At 34.7% G+C, this 14,973-nt stretch overlaps 3 protein-coding genes across 4 annotated transcripts; 1 reads left to right on the forward strand and 2 right to left on the reverse strand.

Annotated features, from left to right (window-relative positions):
- The first annotated feature begins 1,635 nt into the window (after positions 1-1,635).
- Positions 1,636-4,976, forward strand: LOC132039960 (uncharacterized). The gene is made up of 2 exons (XM_059430525.1): positions 1,636-1,818; positions 4,517-4,976. Exons 1-2 carry the CDS (start codon positions 1,692-1,694, stop codon positions 4,813-4,815), a joined length of 426 nt encoding a protein of 141 aa, XP_059286508.1. The 5' UTR covers positions 1,636-1,691; the 3' UTR covers positions 4,816-4,976.
- Positions 4,977-5,528: 552 nt separating this feature from the next.
- LOC132040068 (inactive protein kinase SELMODRAFT_444075-like) lies at positions 5,529-11,832 on the reverse strand. Of its 2 annotated transcripts, XM_059430680.1 has the most exons (9): positions 10,620-11,829; positions 9,834-9,988; positions 9,647-9,741; positions 8,401-9,374; positions 7,473-7,633; positions 7,028-7,104; positions 6,802-6,949; positions 6,248-6,397; positions 5,529-6,144 (listed from the first exon to the last, which is right to left on the reverse strand). In XM_059430680.1, exons 1-9 carry the CDS (start codon positions 10,792-10,794, stop codon positions 5,905-5,907), a joined length of 2,175 nt encoding a protein of 724 aa, XP_059286663.1. In that variant the 5' UTR covers positions 10,795-11,829; the 3' UTR covers positions 5,529-5,904. The 2 variants fall into 2 exon arrangements, with proteins under 2 accessions (XP_059286663.1, XP_059286664.1); XM_059430681.1 differs by lacking the exon at positions 5,529-6,144 and having other exon boundaries at positions 6,297-6,436; positions 10,620-11,832.
- A 1,757-nt stretch (positions 11,833-13,589) lies between these two features.
- On the reverse strand, positions 13,590-14,246 carry LOC132039439 (uncharacterized). The gene has a single exon (XM_059429922.1). The coding sequence runs from the start codon at positions 14,244-14,246 to the stop codon at positions 13,590-13,592; it is 657 nt and encodes a 218-aa protein (XP_059285905.1).
- Between the last annotated feature and the right edge of the window lie 727 nt (positions 14,247-14,973).

Here is a 14,973-nt window from a genome sequence, read left to right on the forward strand (position 1 = left end):
AATAACAAAATAAATAGAAAATACATAGAAATATTAAACTTAATAAACAAAATACATAGAAATAATAAACAATAACAACATACCACACATAATCTTCCAAAATTTCAGTTTTTCTTTCAAAGCATTTTTCTCCTGTTGAGTTTCTCTAAGGTTAGCCTTGAGAAAACTTTTTTTTCTTTGGATTCTTTTAGCAAAACCTCCAAAAGGTCAATCTTTTCTTTAGATTCCATAAGCTTAAATTGCAAGTCAAAAGATATAAAGTTTTATATAAAATATTAATATTTTGAAGTTTTGAAACATGACTAATCTTTGATCAAAGTATGAAAAAAAAGGTGAATTTGAGAGCTTTAAAATTGTGTGGAAAAAATATAACACCTATTGCGCATTAATTTAGTGCGCAAAGGGTACTTTGGTCATTTTTTTTATTAGAGTATTTTGGTACCTTTGGTCACTTTTTGGGTCATTTAATCCCCTGTTTGGATGGTTGTTTCCCGTGGTTCATTAATGTATGGTTTTCTATGAAACCATGTTTGTATCCATTGTTCTTAAAATTATGTGGTATGGTATTGTAAATCCGTGATTATATAACCATGAAAAAGCTCAATTTTCGTAACCACAAATTTGGTTGTTTTTGCGTGGTTACGTATTTCATTTCTCCATTATACCCCCACCCTCTACCACCCACGCCACCCTCACCCTACCCCTCTGCCACCCACCCCCACCCTACCACCCACCCCACCCTCACCCTACCCCCTCGCCACCCACCCCACCCTCACCCACCCCCACCCTACCACCCACCACCCCAACCACCACTCACTACCCCTCACCACCACCCAACCTCATCCCACAACCACTCACCCTACCCTACCACCCACTACCTCCACCCTCATCCCACAACCACTCACCTCATACCACCCACTACCCCTCACCACCACCCAACCTCACCCCACAACCACTCACCCTTCCCTCATCCCACAACCACCCACCCCTCCACTACCTCCACCACCCATCTAATGACTACCCCCACCCACCACCTACTTATTTTTTAAAGTTCCTATTTTATCCTTTATCTGAGATTTATTAATATATACTCCCTCCGTTTTAATTTATGTGAACCCATTTGGCTGGGCACGACATTTAAGAAAGAGTGAACACTTTTGAAACTTGTGGTTCAAAATAAGTCTTGAATATTTGTGTCGCTGTAAATCATTTTATAAAGTGAATTTGTTTCTAAATTAGGAAATAGGTCATTCATTTTGGCACGAACTAAAAAAGAAATAGGTTCACATAAATTGAAACAGAGGAAGTATAAACTAATTTCTAATTAAGAGTTAAGAATATTTTAGTAAACTTATAAGTTACCATACAATCAAACTAAACAATACAAATATTATTAAATCATGACAAATGATACAGTCTATACAAATATTGTGTTCATTAATACAATACAATATAATATAACATCATAATGTATCATACCATATTGCACATTAATGAGCCACGGGAGACAACCATCCAAACAGAGTGTAAGTTGCGGACTCCTAATTTGGGTTTGATCGAGAATAACTAATTGATCTCATTGATTAATTTATTCGACATACTAACATGATTAATTGATTCTATTGTATGAGTCAGCTAAAGCAAAATCAACAACTACAAGTATATACTCCCTCAAATTCTCCTCATCATCGATGGCGTCCACGTCAACGCCAGCTGGCAGTGCGCCGCCACCTCCGCCGCCTCTGCCTAAGGAATCTTTTCTCCGCCGTAACAAGTTTGTTTTGCCTATGATCTTAGCTGTCAATTTGTCTGCTGGAGGTTCCTTCCTTCCCTTGCTTTTTTTTTTTCCTAGCTGTAAAACTGTAAATATGTACTACTCACAATTTATGTGATATTTTTTGCTTCTCGGGGTTTTGAGATGTATTTTTTCACCAAATTTATATGAGAAATAGTATTTTTTTCACGTAGTTTTCAAATATATAAGTTTTAATCTTAAAATATTTGAGTTAATCTAATTCAATTTAGCTTCAAAGTTTATGACTCTAGAAAAGTGAAATTAAATAGGGACGGAGCTTGTATTCAACCCCTTGCCTTTGATTGTTGCTTGAATATATATATTTCGTTGCTCTTTGACAATCAAGTAGTGGATTTTATATCATAGTTTTGTGGATTTTTGTTGTAAGCAAGATAGATCCTTAATGTTAGGTCAATTGGTGCAGAGGGCTATTATACCAACTACCATTTTGTGATAGTTGGTGCAAATTGAGTGTGTGTCTGTGTGTGTAAAGTTGTTCAATTATATACTCAGTTCAAGGCGAGGATAATAGCTAAGTTGCTCGGACTCTTCACTTTCGGTGCCGCACCCTTGTCGACACGATGTGAGTGTGGGATCCGTACCAGATATGGTCAACCGATTTTGGGTACTTTGACTAAAATCGACAGAGAAATTCGGGACAAATACAATGATTTGTGTCATCAAATCAAAAGCATAGAATACCTTGTATATAGAATTTTTATGTCAGTCCTTTTCTTTGTATGTCCTTATGGATTCTCCTATTCATCAATATTTTCTCCTCGGTATACCTTGTAAGTTTTCCACATAATGTCTCATAATTTAGACATTAACTCTATTTTTAGATATTTAAATTATTTTTAGCCGAATCCCCATACCCGTATCCATACCCCCGAATCATAAAATTTAGACCATAAAGGATCTGACCTCTGGATCCGCACCTGTATCAGACACCCGCAACCGAGTCCAATCAACTTAGGGTAGTAGTGGGTGCAGCCAAATACTGCACCTGCTTCCCCAAATACTAGGTCCCCTTTTGTTATAGGTTTAATTTGATTTTGATTCCATTAGTGTTACGTTCTACTGAATCTAAAACAAATGATTATAGAAAATCAGTCGGTTGCATGTTAATTTTGCGGTCTTTGTTGGTCTCTGTAGTGGAGTAATGCACCTACTGTGTTGGTTCATCACTTTATTCATCCAAATCTATTGGATGAATATTGAGTTGTTTTAGGATGCTAGAATGTATAAGGAAAATGATATTGTAAGCTCTATGCCAAACAAGTCAGGTATACAGTTCTGCGATTCCTTTGATGGCAGCTGTTATTTAGGAAGAAAAACAAGAGAAATATATTAAGCTGATAAGAATAGATATTGCACTTGCTCATAGCTAACAGGCGAGAAAGGTACGAGGAAAGACAAGAAAAGTTAGAACAAAAGTACTCTTGAAATTATAATTCAAAAAAGGTTGGTTTCCTCTTGTTTTTGTTGGTCATGTAGGATGTGATGACTCTAACTGAAGCAATTTAATTTATCTTTTACTTGAATGTAGCAGAGATAGCTGGTTTAAATTATTTGATTTTTCTTGTATCTCTACATATAACTGCTGTTAGTAGTTTGTATTTGCTGTATTGAGCTGTGAAAGAGTGGGTTTAGTCGTTGGTCCATACAACTATACAAGTGAAGTCCATAGTTTACCATGTGAGTAAACCGACAAGGAGTCCTCACAATATTAGAAGTGTTAAGAACCATGCAAAGTGTCTTACTTTCCTTTTTAGTCACTTTAAAAGATAATGCCACTTTCTATATTTGGTAAGTCTCTAATTCTAATATTCTACATGGCTTGTTTAAGGCTACAAGATTCAAAGGACATTTTTTAGTACATTACATCCATCTTTAGTCTTAAACTATAAGATATGAAAGTCTCTTTTATTTTCTTAAACTCTGTGCCTAGTCAAATTAAGGCACTTCAATTGAAATGGAGGGAGTAGAATTCTGGTGAAAATCTTCTGATCCGTCTTAAGATATCGTCTACTGAAATGAGAAAGTCGGAGCTTTGCTTGATAATTTCTCTAATCAAAGCCACCTTGTACTTTAGAAAGAAGAAAGAATGGAAAATCTTATATGCACTTTTATTTGGTGGTACATCTCACTTGGTGATTCCATTCAAGTTGGAATGTACATAACTGGTAGCCTTCTATTAAGATCTTATATAGTGACTTGTAGTCCTTGTGCACCATATGTTTTGGTCTATATTTCTTGTATCTAAATTTGTTCAGTTTCGATATAAAGAAATCATGTTATGTCTAACCATACTCTGAGTGGTGGACGCGCTTTATTCTGTATTTGTTTTACTGTATGTGGATTCTTTAGCAGAAACTGGTGCTGTTTAGGGATATGATTCTAATGGAGAAGTAGCGAGCACTTTATCTATGTATTTGTAACTAACATATTCACTTTTTGAGAAGTGAATTTGTTTTTTGGTTCCAACAAGTAAGCGCATTGGACTTTTTTACTTTCACATATCTTAGATCAACATCACCATGCATCTTCTAGAGAGATGTCTGATTATGATGATAATTCAACCTGTACTCTTTTGTCACTCTTGCATTCTTTACATCATTTGGAGCTGTTCGGTGGTGTCTTTCCAATTCTAATTCAATAATTCATCTTGCTTTTATATTCACCGTACATCAACATTTTTTTTTTTTGTAATTTATGTAGCTTATCTTTTCATGAGGACCAAAAAGAATGATGTAGGAGCTGAGGCAGGAGAAGTGTCAGATTCATCAACATCTGCTGTTACTGCAGTTGCAGAAAAGCAAGCAACTGTTCCAGCTCCTGTGCAGCCTGCTGTTGTTCATGAACCAATACCAGAAAAACAACAACGGGAACTACTGAAGTGGATATTGGAAGAAAAGAGAAAACTTAAGCCAAAAGATCCCGAGGAGAAAAGGCACATTGATGAGGAGAAAGCCCTTCTCAAGCAGTTTATTCGAGCCAAGTCCATTCCAAGTTTGTAATGGAGACCCTTCACAGCTTTGATTGATACCATTACCAGTAGTCTTGGATTCACAAACTTAATGTTTTGAGGTTGGATTTCCCCTATTTTCTTTTCACTGTAAAAATGCACTGACGAATCAATTTACTTGGACAATGAATGTATATACGATCTTTGTCTGAATGTTTGACTTTTACAAGAAATTGGTATATTGAGTGCTTTCTCTTTACATTAGAAAAACGAATGGATTTGAATTTTAATTTCATAATCATTTTTATGCTATCTTGTAATACTCCACTCACTGAATGTTGCTCCGCTTGAACATGGTAAAACTAGAGGTAGATCTAGGATTTAAACTTAATGGATTCGATATTTAATAACTTAAAATTTTACCTATTACACTTGTGGAATTATGTTCAAAATTTAATATTTGTTGAAATTTTAGTAATTATTCATTGATATATATGTTTTGTCAACAATGGTTTGCTAAAATGTAAAATAGTTCTGTGTTGTAAATAAAGTACTGTTTTTCGACCTTCATATAGTGAGGTCAAAATTATAGAACTAAAGTTAATTTGATGCTTTGACAAATAAAGAAAATGGTCAAAATTGAACATGAGATGTTTAAGAACATCTATAATTGAAAGTTAAACTTGTTAAACATTTTCTTGTAAGCTTGGCGCTTGTACAAATGTAAGTTTGGTGTCTCAAAACAATCACAGACAAGCGAGGATTGCTTTAGCAGTAGGACCACTACACTTTTGACCACAAGGTTCGGTTCGAGTCACTAAGGAAGAAAAAATAGCAACCACTGTTGATCCTCATGGAGCGGAGTGCTGGAGAATGGACTTAACTAATTTGGACAAAACTCGTGCCTATGGTGGGGACTAAGTGGAAGCTAGAACATTTTAGAGTAACGCAAACATTAGTGAGAATCCAGTGTCTCAAAAAAACCTAATGTTTCCTTGAGACACAAGTATCAATACAAAAACACACACTATTATGACTCACTTCTGCACAAGTGATGGAAGAGATATGGCTTGATCTGCTAATATAGCAGCAAATGTACCTTCGATCACAAGTTTCAATATCAAGCAATTTACAGATGATCTTAAAATGCAGTCCTGTGACGACTATCCCTATCCCAAGTAATAGAGGGTCTCCTTTTGTCAAATGAGAGCTTTGGACTTAGCCCCTCCAATTCATCGTGTAGTATAGAACCACTGTACCTTTCATACTGCATGGGGTGATTAGATAAAATCCTTCCACTTTGGCTTCCCACATCATACCTAGGTGTCGTAGACATTTGACCAGAATCCATGATCAGGTCACCTTCAAGAATTCGAAGTACCTGAGACAAAACCAAAAATACTTGAGAATCAAGCCTAGTCATGACTTAGTTGCAAGAATCATAATCAAGAATGTAAAAAGTCGATGCAAAAGCAAACACTTACCTGAGACATTCGAGGCCTAGCCTCAGGATCCTGCCTTATGCACAAAGATGCAGCATGCAACATGCAATGCACCTCGTGCTCCTTGCAGCTGCTTCCTATCCGGGCATCTATTAACTCATCGACTGCACATTCTTCCAACAATGGACGTGCCTGAAAATAGGCTTGTTATCCAGGAACTTGTTCAAAGTACTGTAATGAAAGGAACATAGGAGTTTGTCGCAGTATTTGACCAAATAGGGTCGTCCAGTTCCTATAAAACCTATCACTAAAATACCCGTAGAGGGGATAAGAGCGGAGCGAAAATGGTTTTCCATGAGATCGGAAATGAAAACTATTTTCCCACATGAAGTTTGTGAATAATTGACTGTCTGATAATGAGCAAGGAATATCCGTCTTTCTGATAAACAGGATGGACTGAACTCATAATTCATTCGATGGACATCATGACAAATTCATGGATATTTAAAAGGGGAAAAATGGAAGGAGCTCCTGCATATCTGTATTGTTCCCCATTTCAGAACTAAACAGATGTAAAATAAGATGTCGAAGTATACCCATTCTGTGAGACACTGCTCGCCTTTAGGCCTGTTAAGATCCACTGCTTTACGACCAGTTACAAGCTCTACGAGCACCACGCCAAATGAGTAAACATCAGCTTTCTCAGTAATTTGGCCACTTTGAGTATACTCAGGAGCCAAGTACCTAAATACAGAAAATTAGCTTACTGGTTCTGCAAATGCATATCAAAATAAAAATACAAACAACTTTTCAAGGCCGAACCCAAATGTTCCAAGTACTCTCGTTTCAACACATGTATCACCATCCGGTTGCCATCTGGCCAAACCAAAGTCTCCGACCTAGAAGTCAAAGGTGAAGCAAGATTAATACAGTTTAAGTGCTGCTTCGACAAAGGTAGACATCTAAAGCACTATAAATGCAACTTAAGCAACCAATTTTAGGCTTCAAAAGTAATCAAGTATCATATTAGAAATACACCTAAAAGAAATGTCATACTTATTTAACTGCTTATTTATCTCTCCATCTTGTCAAGGGTAAATGGACAGGTAGATCCATGTAAGACAATATTGACAAGTAATTAGCTATCAAGAATAGATACACAGGAAATATGAGACTACTGGTGAAGAGTCTTTTTATGCTCTAAAGGAGCCTTGGCTAGAGGTAACATATATCTTGAAAAACTTGCTTAGTAAGAGATTTTCCACACCAGTGGTTCGAAGTCATGAGTGATGAGAATGTTGTTGGGTCTCATATCCCGATGGACAATGCAGCCAACTCTGCACTCTTCATGTAGATATCGCAAACCTCGTGCAGCTCCAACAGCTATCTTTTGACGTGCAGACCACTCCAAAGGTTCCCTATTGCGTCCTGTAAATACAGAAAGTGATGGTAAGTAATACAAATGCAAAATAGACTAATCTTAAATACCATTAAAACCCATTTTTATAAATTTTATTGTGCCTATAACTTTTCACAGATGCAAGTTCTACTTCTTATGTCACCAAATAATAAGTAGAAGCTCTATCTATCCTAACAGTAAATCCTTTTTTTTTTTTTTTTTTTTTTTTGAAACTGGTACTATTGAAAGAAAAAGGTGACAGTACTCCCTCCATTCCATAATAAGTGACTTTTTAGGCTTTTCATTTTGTTTCAAAATAAGTGGTGCTTTAGGATTTCAAGAAGAAATTGATGTTCTTCTTCCAAAATGACCCTTATTTACATAATCAAGAATTATTAAGCTTTTCTTTTTCTAGGCATTTAATTAGGGGTAAGTTAGTAAAAACACTCCTAATTTTCTAGGAGTGAGCACTTAAGGGGTGTGCATAAGCCTAAAAAGTCACTTATTATGGAATGGAGGGAGTAAATCCTTACCTTCACTTTTAACTTGTTCTAGTCCATCTATCAACAAAGAAAACTGATAAGAAAATAAATTTCAAAAGAGGTAAAATGGGATATCCATTCAGACAGACAGATATTCTTAGATTACTTGCAAGCACACATCTATATCACCATTATGTCACTGTTCATGCAAAGTAACCCTGCCAGCCTAAAAGAAGCCCATTTATTTATTAAGGCAATAATCAGCAGGTTCATCATAGTGTTTAAAGGACATAAACAAACATGAGTCCACGTACCATATAGATAAGAATCTAAAGAACCATTGCATATATATTCGTATACTAGCAATCTTCGCCTGTCTTCAATGCAGAATCCTATCAACATGACTACATTACGGTGCTGAGCACAGCTGAGCACTTCAACTTCCGAGCAAAATTCTTGATCCCCTTGAGAACTTGCCAATTTATGTTGCTTGACAGCAACAACTTGACCGTCTTGAAGGACTCCTCTGTGAACGGATCCATATCCTCCCTCAGCCAAGAAATTGGCTTGCGAAAATCCTCCTGTTGCAAGCTCCAACTCAGTATAAGTGAACCACCTCGGAGGTTTCCCAAATACAGGCGCCTTATGTTGACATATTGAACACAAGGGAGGAGGGCCAAGAGGTGCACTTCTGGTTAATGGACCTGATTCTCTAATATCATCTCTATAACTCGGAGATCCGGAATCAACTTCTATATCAAGCTTAGTCAACTTCTCCAGGAATGACATGGAGCTAATTCCCTGGCATTGAGAGAGTTGACAATGTGAATCGACACTGTCCACCATCCACGGTTGGAATCTTGAACTTGAAGAAGATAGATTTTCACTCTCACTCTCTGAACTTGAATCATCTAAATCTTGATCTTCCTTTAAGGCTAACAACTCCGCTTTATGCAACTCCCTATTTACTTCGGCGACCAAAAATGGTGAAGTTCCAGGATCCGAACTTGAAACTGATGAAGTACCAACTTCAGTAGCACTGAACATCTCTGGACTACTTGTTGGTGTTACTACTAACGGACCTCTAGAAGTATCCAATGAATAATTTTTTTCTAGTTCTTGTCCACATGATTGAGCTTGCTCTGAAGTTAACGAGACTGTGACATCAGGTTCCTTTTTAGGTGAACCGACTAAATTAAGGCGGAGAACTTTTGCTTGAGATCGCTTCATTACTACGATATTGCACTGCAGCTCTTGTATACAGCATTTCTTCTCATGTTTGAGATGTCTGGAAAAGTTCAAACAAGAAATGAGCAATAGCTTAGAGAATAAAAAGAATAACAAGAAGGGATATTTTTCATTTTTGGCCCTTTGCCGAAATTAATTACGGGCGCTAGCCAAAGTATACAAAAAATACATACTGATTGTATATATTATATGTATATTTATACTTAATATACAAAACATATACATTTGCTGGTTATTATTTTTTTGAGCGGTCCAAAAATGTAATTATCCCACATAAACAAGGGATAACACTCTGAAAATTTCAAAAATTACTTGTCCAAAACGACCCAATTAGCTTGATTCCTCTTTGCCTCGGCAGCCACAGCTCCATGCGGTGAACCAGAAACAATTTTAATCTTCATGTTTGTCTGGTGAAGTGAATGAAAAGCACCAAGTTTTAGTATGTCAGTGTAAAATTACCTTATAACAATCTGCAAGAATAAAGAATTTTGGCATTAACCTTAGTGGGATCATAAACATCTTGGAGCTTAAGGATCATCTGAGAATAGGAATCTGTTAAGTCTGACTTTTGCTCAGTACTATTTCCAGAATGCGACTTCCGGTGACCATGGGCACAATCTCCAGCAAACATGGGGAAACTCCACATCTTTCTACCTAGAAAATTGTTCGCGAAAATCACTATAGTTATGCACATATAATTAGAACATCCAAGTTGCTAGACTTTTTTGTGGAAGCTTAGAAACACCAAAAACTGATAACAAGAAGCACTAGGTATTTACTTGTCAAGGCATATAATAATTCAGTAGAGATGCTTAATGGAAGCCCAATAGAAAAGCAGTAAAGACAAAAATGCAGGACTGGCTTCAATAGATTTCTGTTCAATTGCAGAGAAATTTTGTTATTCAATTAGGCAACACTTCAAGTACCTACTCTTTTTTTTCTGTTGATAACCATGGCGACCAGGCCAGTTATCAAGGTTATAGTCCTGATGTTATTACCGGTTTTAGCTAATAAGTTGAACCAAAAATGGGATAAATTTAATCCCAAAATTAAAACCGGGATAAACCACCTAATCCCTTGAACCAAACGGCCCCTAAGTACCTAATCTCAAAGCAAGTAAGAATACCAAATAGCTATATTCTATAGAAACTCCAGGATAACAAGCAGAAGTCAAAGAACAATCAAAACTTAGGAGTAATGTTGACATATACTTGAATAATGCATTTTAGTGCTTCCACAATGAGAGACCGAAGGAAATGGAAAATAAGTCAGATGAATGATCTACCAGAAGTTTGTGAAGGTACAACCACAAGAAGTGTAATGCAATCTCCAGGTTGAACAACATGAGTCAAAGCCCACACAATAGCATTCTTAGGTATCTCTTTTGATGCCTTAACAGCTACCATAACTTTCTCACAACTCTTATCCTCCAGCTTCCCTTTCTTCACCTCCCTACTCATTATCCCACAATAAGTTTCTAACCTTTGCCTTCAAATTTTCAAGAAAATCAACCCACTAAACCCATCACAGACACAAAACTAATTCTCTTTACAAAGACAAACTTTCATGTCTGCTTGACACAAAAACAAGATTCAAGGAACAAAACTTTATATGCATTATTGTGTTGTTTGGCCCACCATATACAACTGAAATTGCCACTATTACATCACAGTAGACAACTGATGAGACCCTTTTTAACAGCCAAGCCTTGTGGATTTTTAGGAGTAATCTTTGTTGTGTAAAGTTTATCTTTTTTTCTGGTAAGTGGGTGTGATAAAGATTATGAGACAAATGGAAGTTCCAAAAATAAGAAATATATGCAAAAAGAGTCCAAATTTAGCAGCAAAACAGCACCAATAATTCTGCAAAAAAGACTCTTTTTTTTTTTTTTTCGGAGATGGCCTAATGAATCCAAGAGATTTGACAGAAGCTGCAGGCTCAAAGTACTGAATCATGGACCAAAATCATCATATCATATGCTATAAAAATGAATGAACTGTTCTTGCACAGATTTCTGAAATAATATACATTCAGATAACAACTACAACACCAAAAGCTACTTCTTTTATTAGGCTGCTTTCAAAATCAGAGAGTCAAAATTGGTGCCTCAGGTGAAATGAACTGTTTTCAAGATGCAATTATTGAATATACATTGACCCTTTTATGTTTACAGAAAAATGGAAATGCAAGGAAGTGTGTAATTAAGAATTCAGTCATGGAAAAGAACATAACTTTACAAAATTCAAGAATTCCAAATGAGACAAGAGTTTATGCTTTCAGTGGCTATGGATGGTTTAGATAAAATAAATTAACTCCTCAACTTTCATTACAGAAGAAACCCAAGAAACTGAAATAAAATCCCAAAGTCAAAAAGTCTGTCATGCATTGAACTTCCTACTGAAAAACCCAACATCAACCTCTAAGCTTTGACAACAAGTTATGTTGGTCATTCCGCAATTATTTCTTATTGACTACTTGGTTTCTTGGATAATAAATGCATTGCATAGAGCCCGTTTGCATTGGCTTATAAGTTGGTCAAACTAGCTTATAAGTCATTTTTAACTTATTTGAGTATTTGATAAAATAGAAAACAGCTTAAATTAAGTTAAAAAGTGCTTAAAATAAGCCAAAACCAAGAAGTTGTTCAACCCCAACTTTTTTTTTTTTTTTTTTTTGGCTTAAAAGCCATTTGGGTTTGACCAACAACTTTATCCTTTTATCCCTTATATTTTTTGTTAATTCCAATACTACCTTTACTTTTAAAAATCTTTTAAGCACTTTTATCCAAACACGTAACTGTTTATTTATAAAATAACTTTCAGCACTTAAAAAGAACTTTAAAAGCCACTTTTTTTCAGCTAATCCAAACGGGCTCATAATTTCTAAGAAAAGTTGTTTGTTTACAAAAGTACCTCTATCTTATGTAGTAATACATTTCTATATTAAAAATAATTTAACTTAAAACTTTTCCTTTTACACTTAATGAAATGATTTACAGCCGTATAAATATCTGTAACTTGTTAAAGACCACAAGTTTCAAAAGTTCATTCTTAACCTCCGTGTCTAGTCAAACAATATCACATAAATGAGAATGGAGAGAGTAGAAAAGGGGTTTGAGAACCATTAGGGTATTTTTGTCATTTTTATTTTTTTATCTAGGGATAACTAATCCCAGTGCTATTATTTCACCATCTAGCAGGAATAATTTATCCCGTACTATTTCTAATCCTGGTATTACTTATCCAAGATTAGTAACCAAACAAGAGATAAGACAATACTAAATATTTATACCAAAATTATTTACGTTTGTTCAACATACCAAACAACCCCTTAGACTGCAACAAAAGATTTACAGGCAAAAGATAGGAGCATTAAACATAGTACTCGCTCCGTACTTTTACTTGTCCACTTTTAACTTTGCACACAAAAATAAATGAAGTTTATAATTTATCAATATACCCATATTAATTGGTGCATATTTTTATTGAATTTAAAAATTATTTGAAGTGAGTATTTAACACTATGGGTAAAATAGGAAAAAAAAATTATCTTCTCTTCAAATGCTAAAAGTGACAAGTAAAAGTGAAAAGTTATTTTTAAAATAACGGAGGAAGTAAGATATTATCATCAGACAGTTAAGAAAAAGGCGAGGTGCTTTAAAGAATACTCCACGCATTTCAGTTTAACTTTAGGAGTTAGTCTAATTTTGTCCTTTATGTATTATGTTAAGCACTTATCATCCTTTAACTTTTCTAAAGTCGAGCAATTTGGTTTAACTAACAAAATACTAACAGAACTTTTAAAATCTAACAATATAGTTTTCCGCACTTTTGTGAGAACTCATGTGCATTCCAGGTGGTTACACTGTTGGATTTCCCAGTTTAGCAAAGTTAAAGGACGATAAGAACTTAGGCATCTCCAACCCATTGCACCATTTTTTGCATCAAAATGGTGCAAACATCAAAATGATGCAAATTAACTTCAACCCATTGCATCATTTTTTGCACCAAAAAAAAATATTCCGTTTATATTCTTCCCGCTCTTTTATATTATATTATTTTCTTTTACTTAATTTTTTTTTTAATTTCATAAAAAAAATCCTTTCTTTTTTCTTTTTCTTTTTTACATATGCATCCCATGTAATTCATAATCCTTTGTTATATAATCGTTTAATATAAAATTATTTTATATCATAAAATTTTAAATAATATAAATTGTAAGCAAATATTATACGTTATACATATTAATGGATAATTCAAAAACGTGACGGCCCTGCAATAATTGCAAAACGAGATTGCAAAACTCCGAATGCACGTTCAACATCTTTTGGACATGATTCTTGTTTCGTCGCGAAATATTTCTTCTTTTGAGATTGTGGCTCATGAATGGTTTGCACAATTGTAGACCATTTTGGATATATACTGTCAGCTAAACAATAACCCACATCATATTCGTTTCCTTGAATAACATAATGGGCGGGAGGAGCAATACCTTTAGCAAGATTGGAAAACAGATGTGACGATTCTAAAACATTAATGTCATTATTGGTGCCGGGCATACCAAAATATGCATGCCATATCCAAAGGTCATAATCAGCTACAACTTCAAGACTTATTGTTGGGCTACGACCTGCATATTGTCCAACCCATGCTATTGGACAATTTTTCCATCTCCAATGCATGCAATCTGGACTACCTAGCATTCCTGGAAAACGACGTTGCTCACCGATGTGAAGAAGCCTTGCAACATTGTTAGCTGTTGGTGATCTCAGATACTGCTGGCCAAAAACCTCTATGATAGCTCGACAAAATCTCTTCATGCTTTCAATTGCAGTTGACTCTCCAATTTTCACATATTCGTCAGTGGCATCCGCTGGCAAGCCGTATGCCAATATTGTGTTGTTATTGAACATTGTGTTATAATTGTGTTATATATTCGAAATTATTATGTTATTGAACATTGTGTTATTTATTAACAACATATTATATTTTATATTTGCACTTTTCATTGTGATGGTTATATTTTTTAATACAATTATAACTTATAATAAAATTAACTTACAATTTTATATAAAATAATATATACGAAAATTAATTTATAAAACTTACACTCCAAAAAAGATGTAAAATTAATATTATAAGATATTACATAAAAAATAATTAGGTATATTAGGAATCTAAAATTATAAATTAAAATTTATAATATGTTAAATTAAAAGTGTTATATAATAAAATAATAATAATAAAATATTAATGAATAGTAACGGTGTAGATGAATAGGTATATTAGGAATCTAAATGTAAAATTAAAATTTATAATATGTTAAATTAAAAGTGTTATATAATAATAAAAAAAAAAATTATTAATGAATAGTAATGGTGCAATGAATAGTGTTGCACCAAATTTGGTGCAACACTATTCATGCACCAAAATGGTGCAAAAAATAGTGCAAGGTTGGAGCTCCAAAACACCATTTTTTGCACCAAAATAGCATTTGGTGCAAAAAATGGTGCAAGGTTAGAGATGGCCTTAGACATGAAGGACGAAGTTAGACCACCTCCTAAAGTTAAGGGACAATTTTGGCTAAAAGTTTTGTTTCAAAATAATACAGTCCCTTCGATAACTTTAATAATATAATTT

Source organism: Lycium ferocissimum, chromosome 12 (genome assembly GCF_029784015.1).
Source record: "Lycium ferocissimum isolate CSIRO_LF1 chromosome 12, AGI_CSIRO_Lferr_CH_V1, whole genome shotgun sequence".
Taxonomy (NCBI): Eukaryota; Viridiplantae; Streptophyta; class Magnoliopsida; order Solanales; family Solanaceae; genus Lycium; species Lycium ferocissimum.

Excerpts from the sequence above, each read along its gene's own strand:
- LOC132039960 (XM_059430525.1), top strand. The coding sequence starts at position 1,692 with ATGGCGTCCACGTCAACGCCAGCTGGCAGTGCGCCGCCACCTCCGCCG. Across the intron at positions 1,819-4,516 it reads TGTCAATTTGTCTGCTGGAG|CTTATCTTTTCATGAGGACC; the intron begins GTTCCTTCCTTC and ends TAATTTATGTAG.
- LOC132040068 (XM_059430680.1), bottom strand. The coding sequence starts at position 10,794 with ATGAGTAGGGAGGTGAAGAAAGGGAAGCTGGAGGATAAGAGTTGTGAG. Across the intron at positions 9,989-10,619 it reads TGTACCTTCACAAACTTCTG|GTAGAAAGATGTGGAGTTTC; the intron begins GTAGATCATTCA and ends ACAATTTTCTAG. Across the intron at positions 9,375-9,646 it reads AATTGGGTCGTTTTGGACAA|ACATCTCAAACATGAGAAGA; the intron begins GTAATTTTTGAA and ends GAACTTTTCCAG.
- LOC132039439 (XM_059429922.1), bottom strand. The coding sequence starts at position 14,246 with ATGTTCAATAACAACACAATATTGGCATACGGCTTGCCAGCGGATGCC.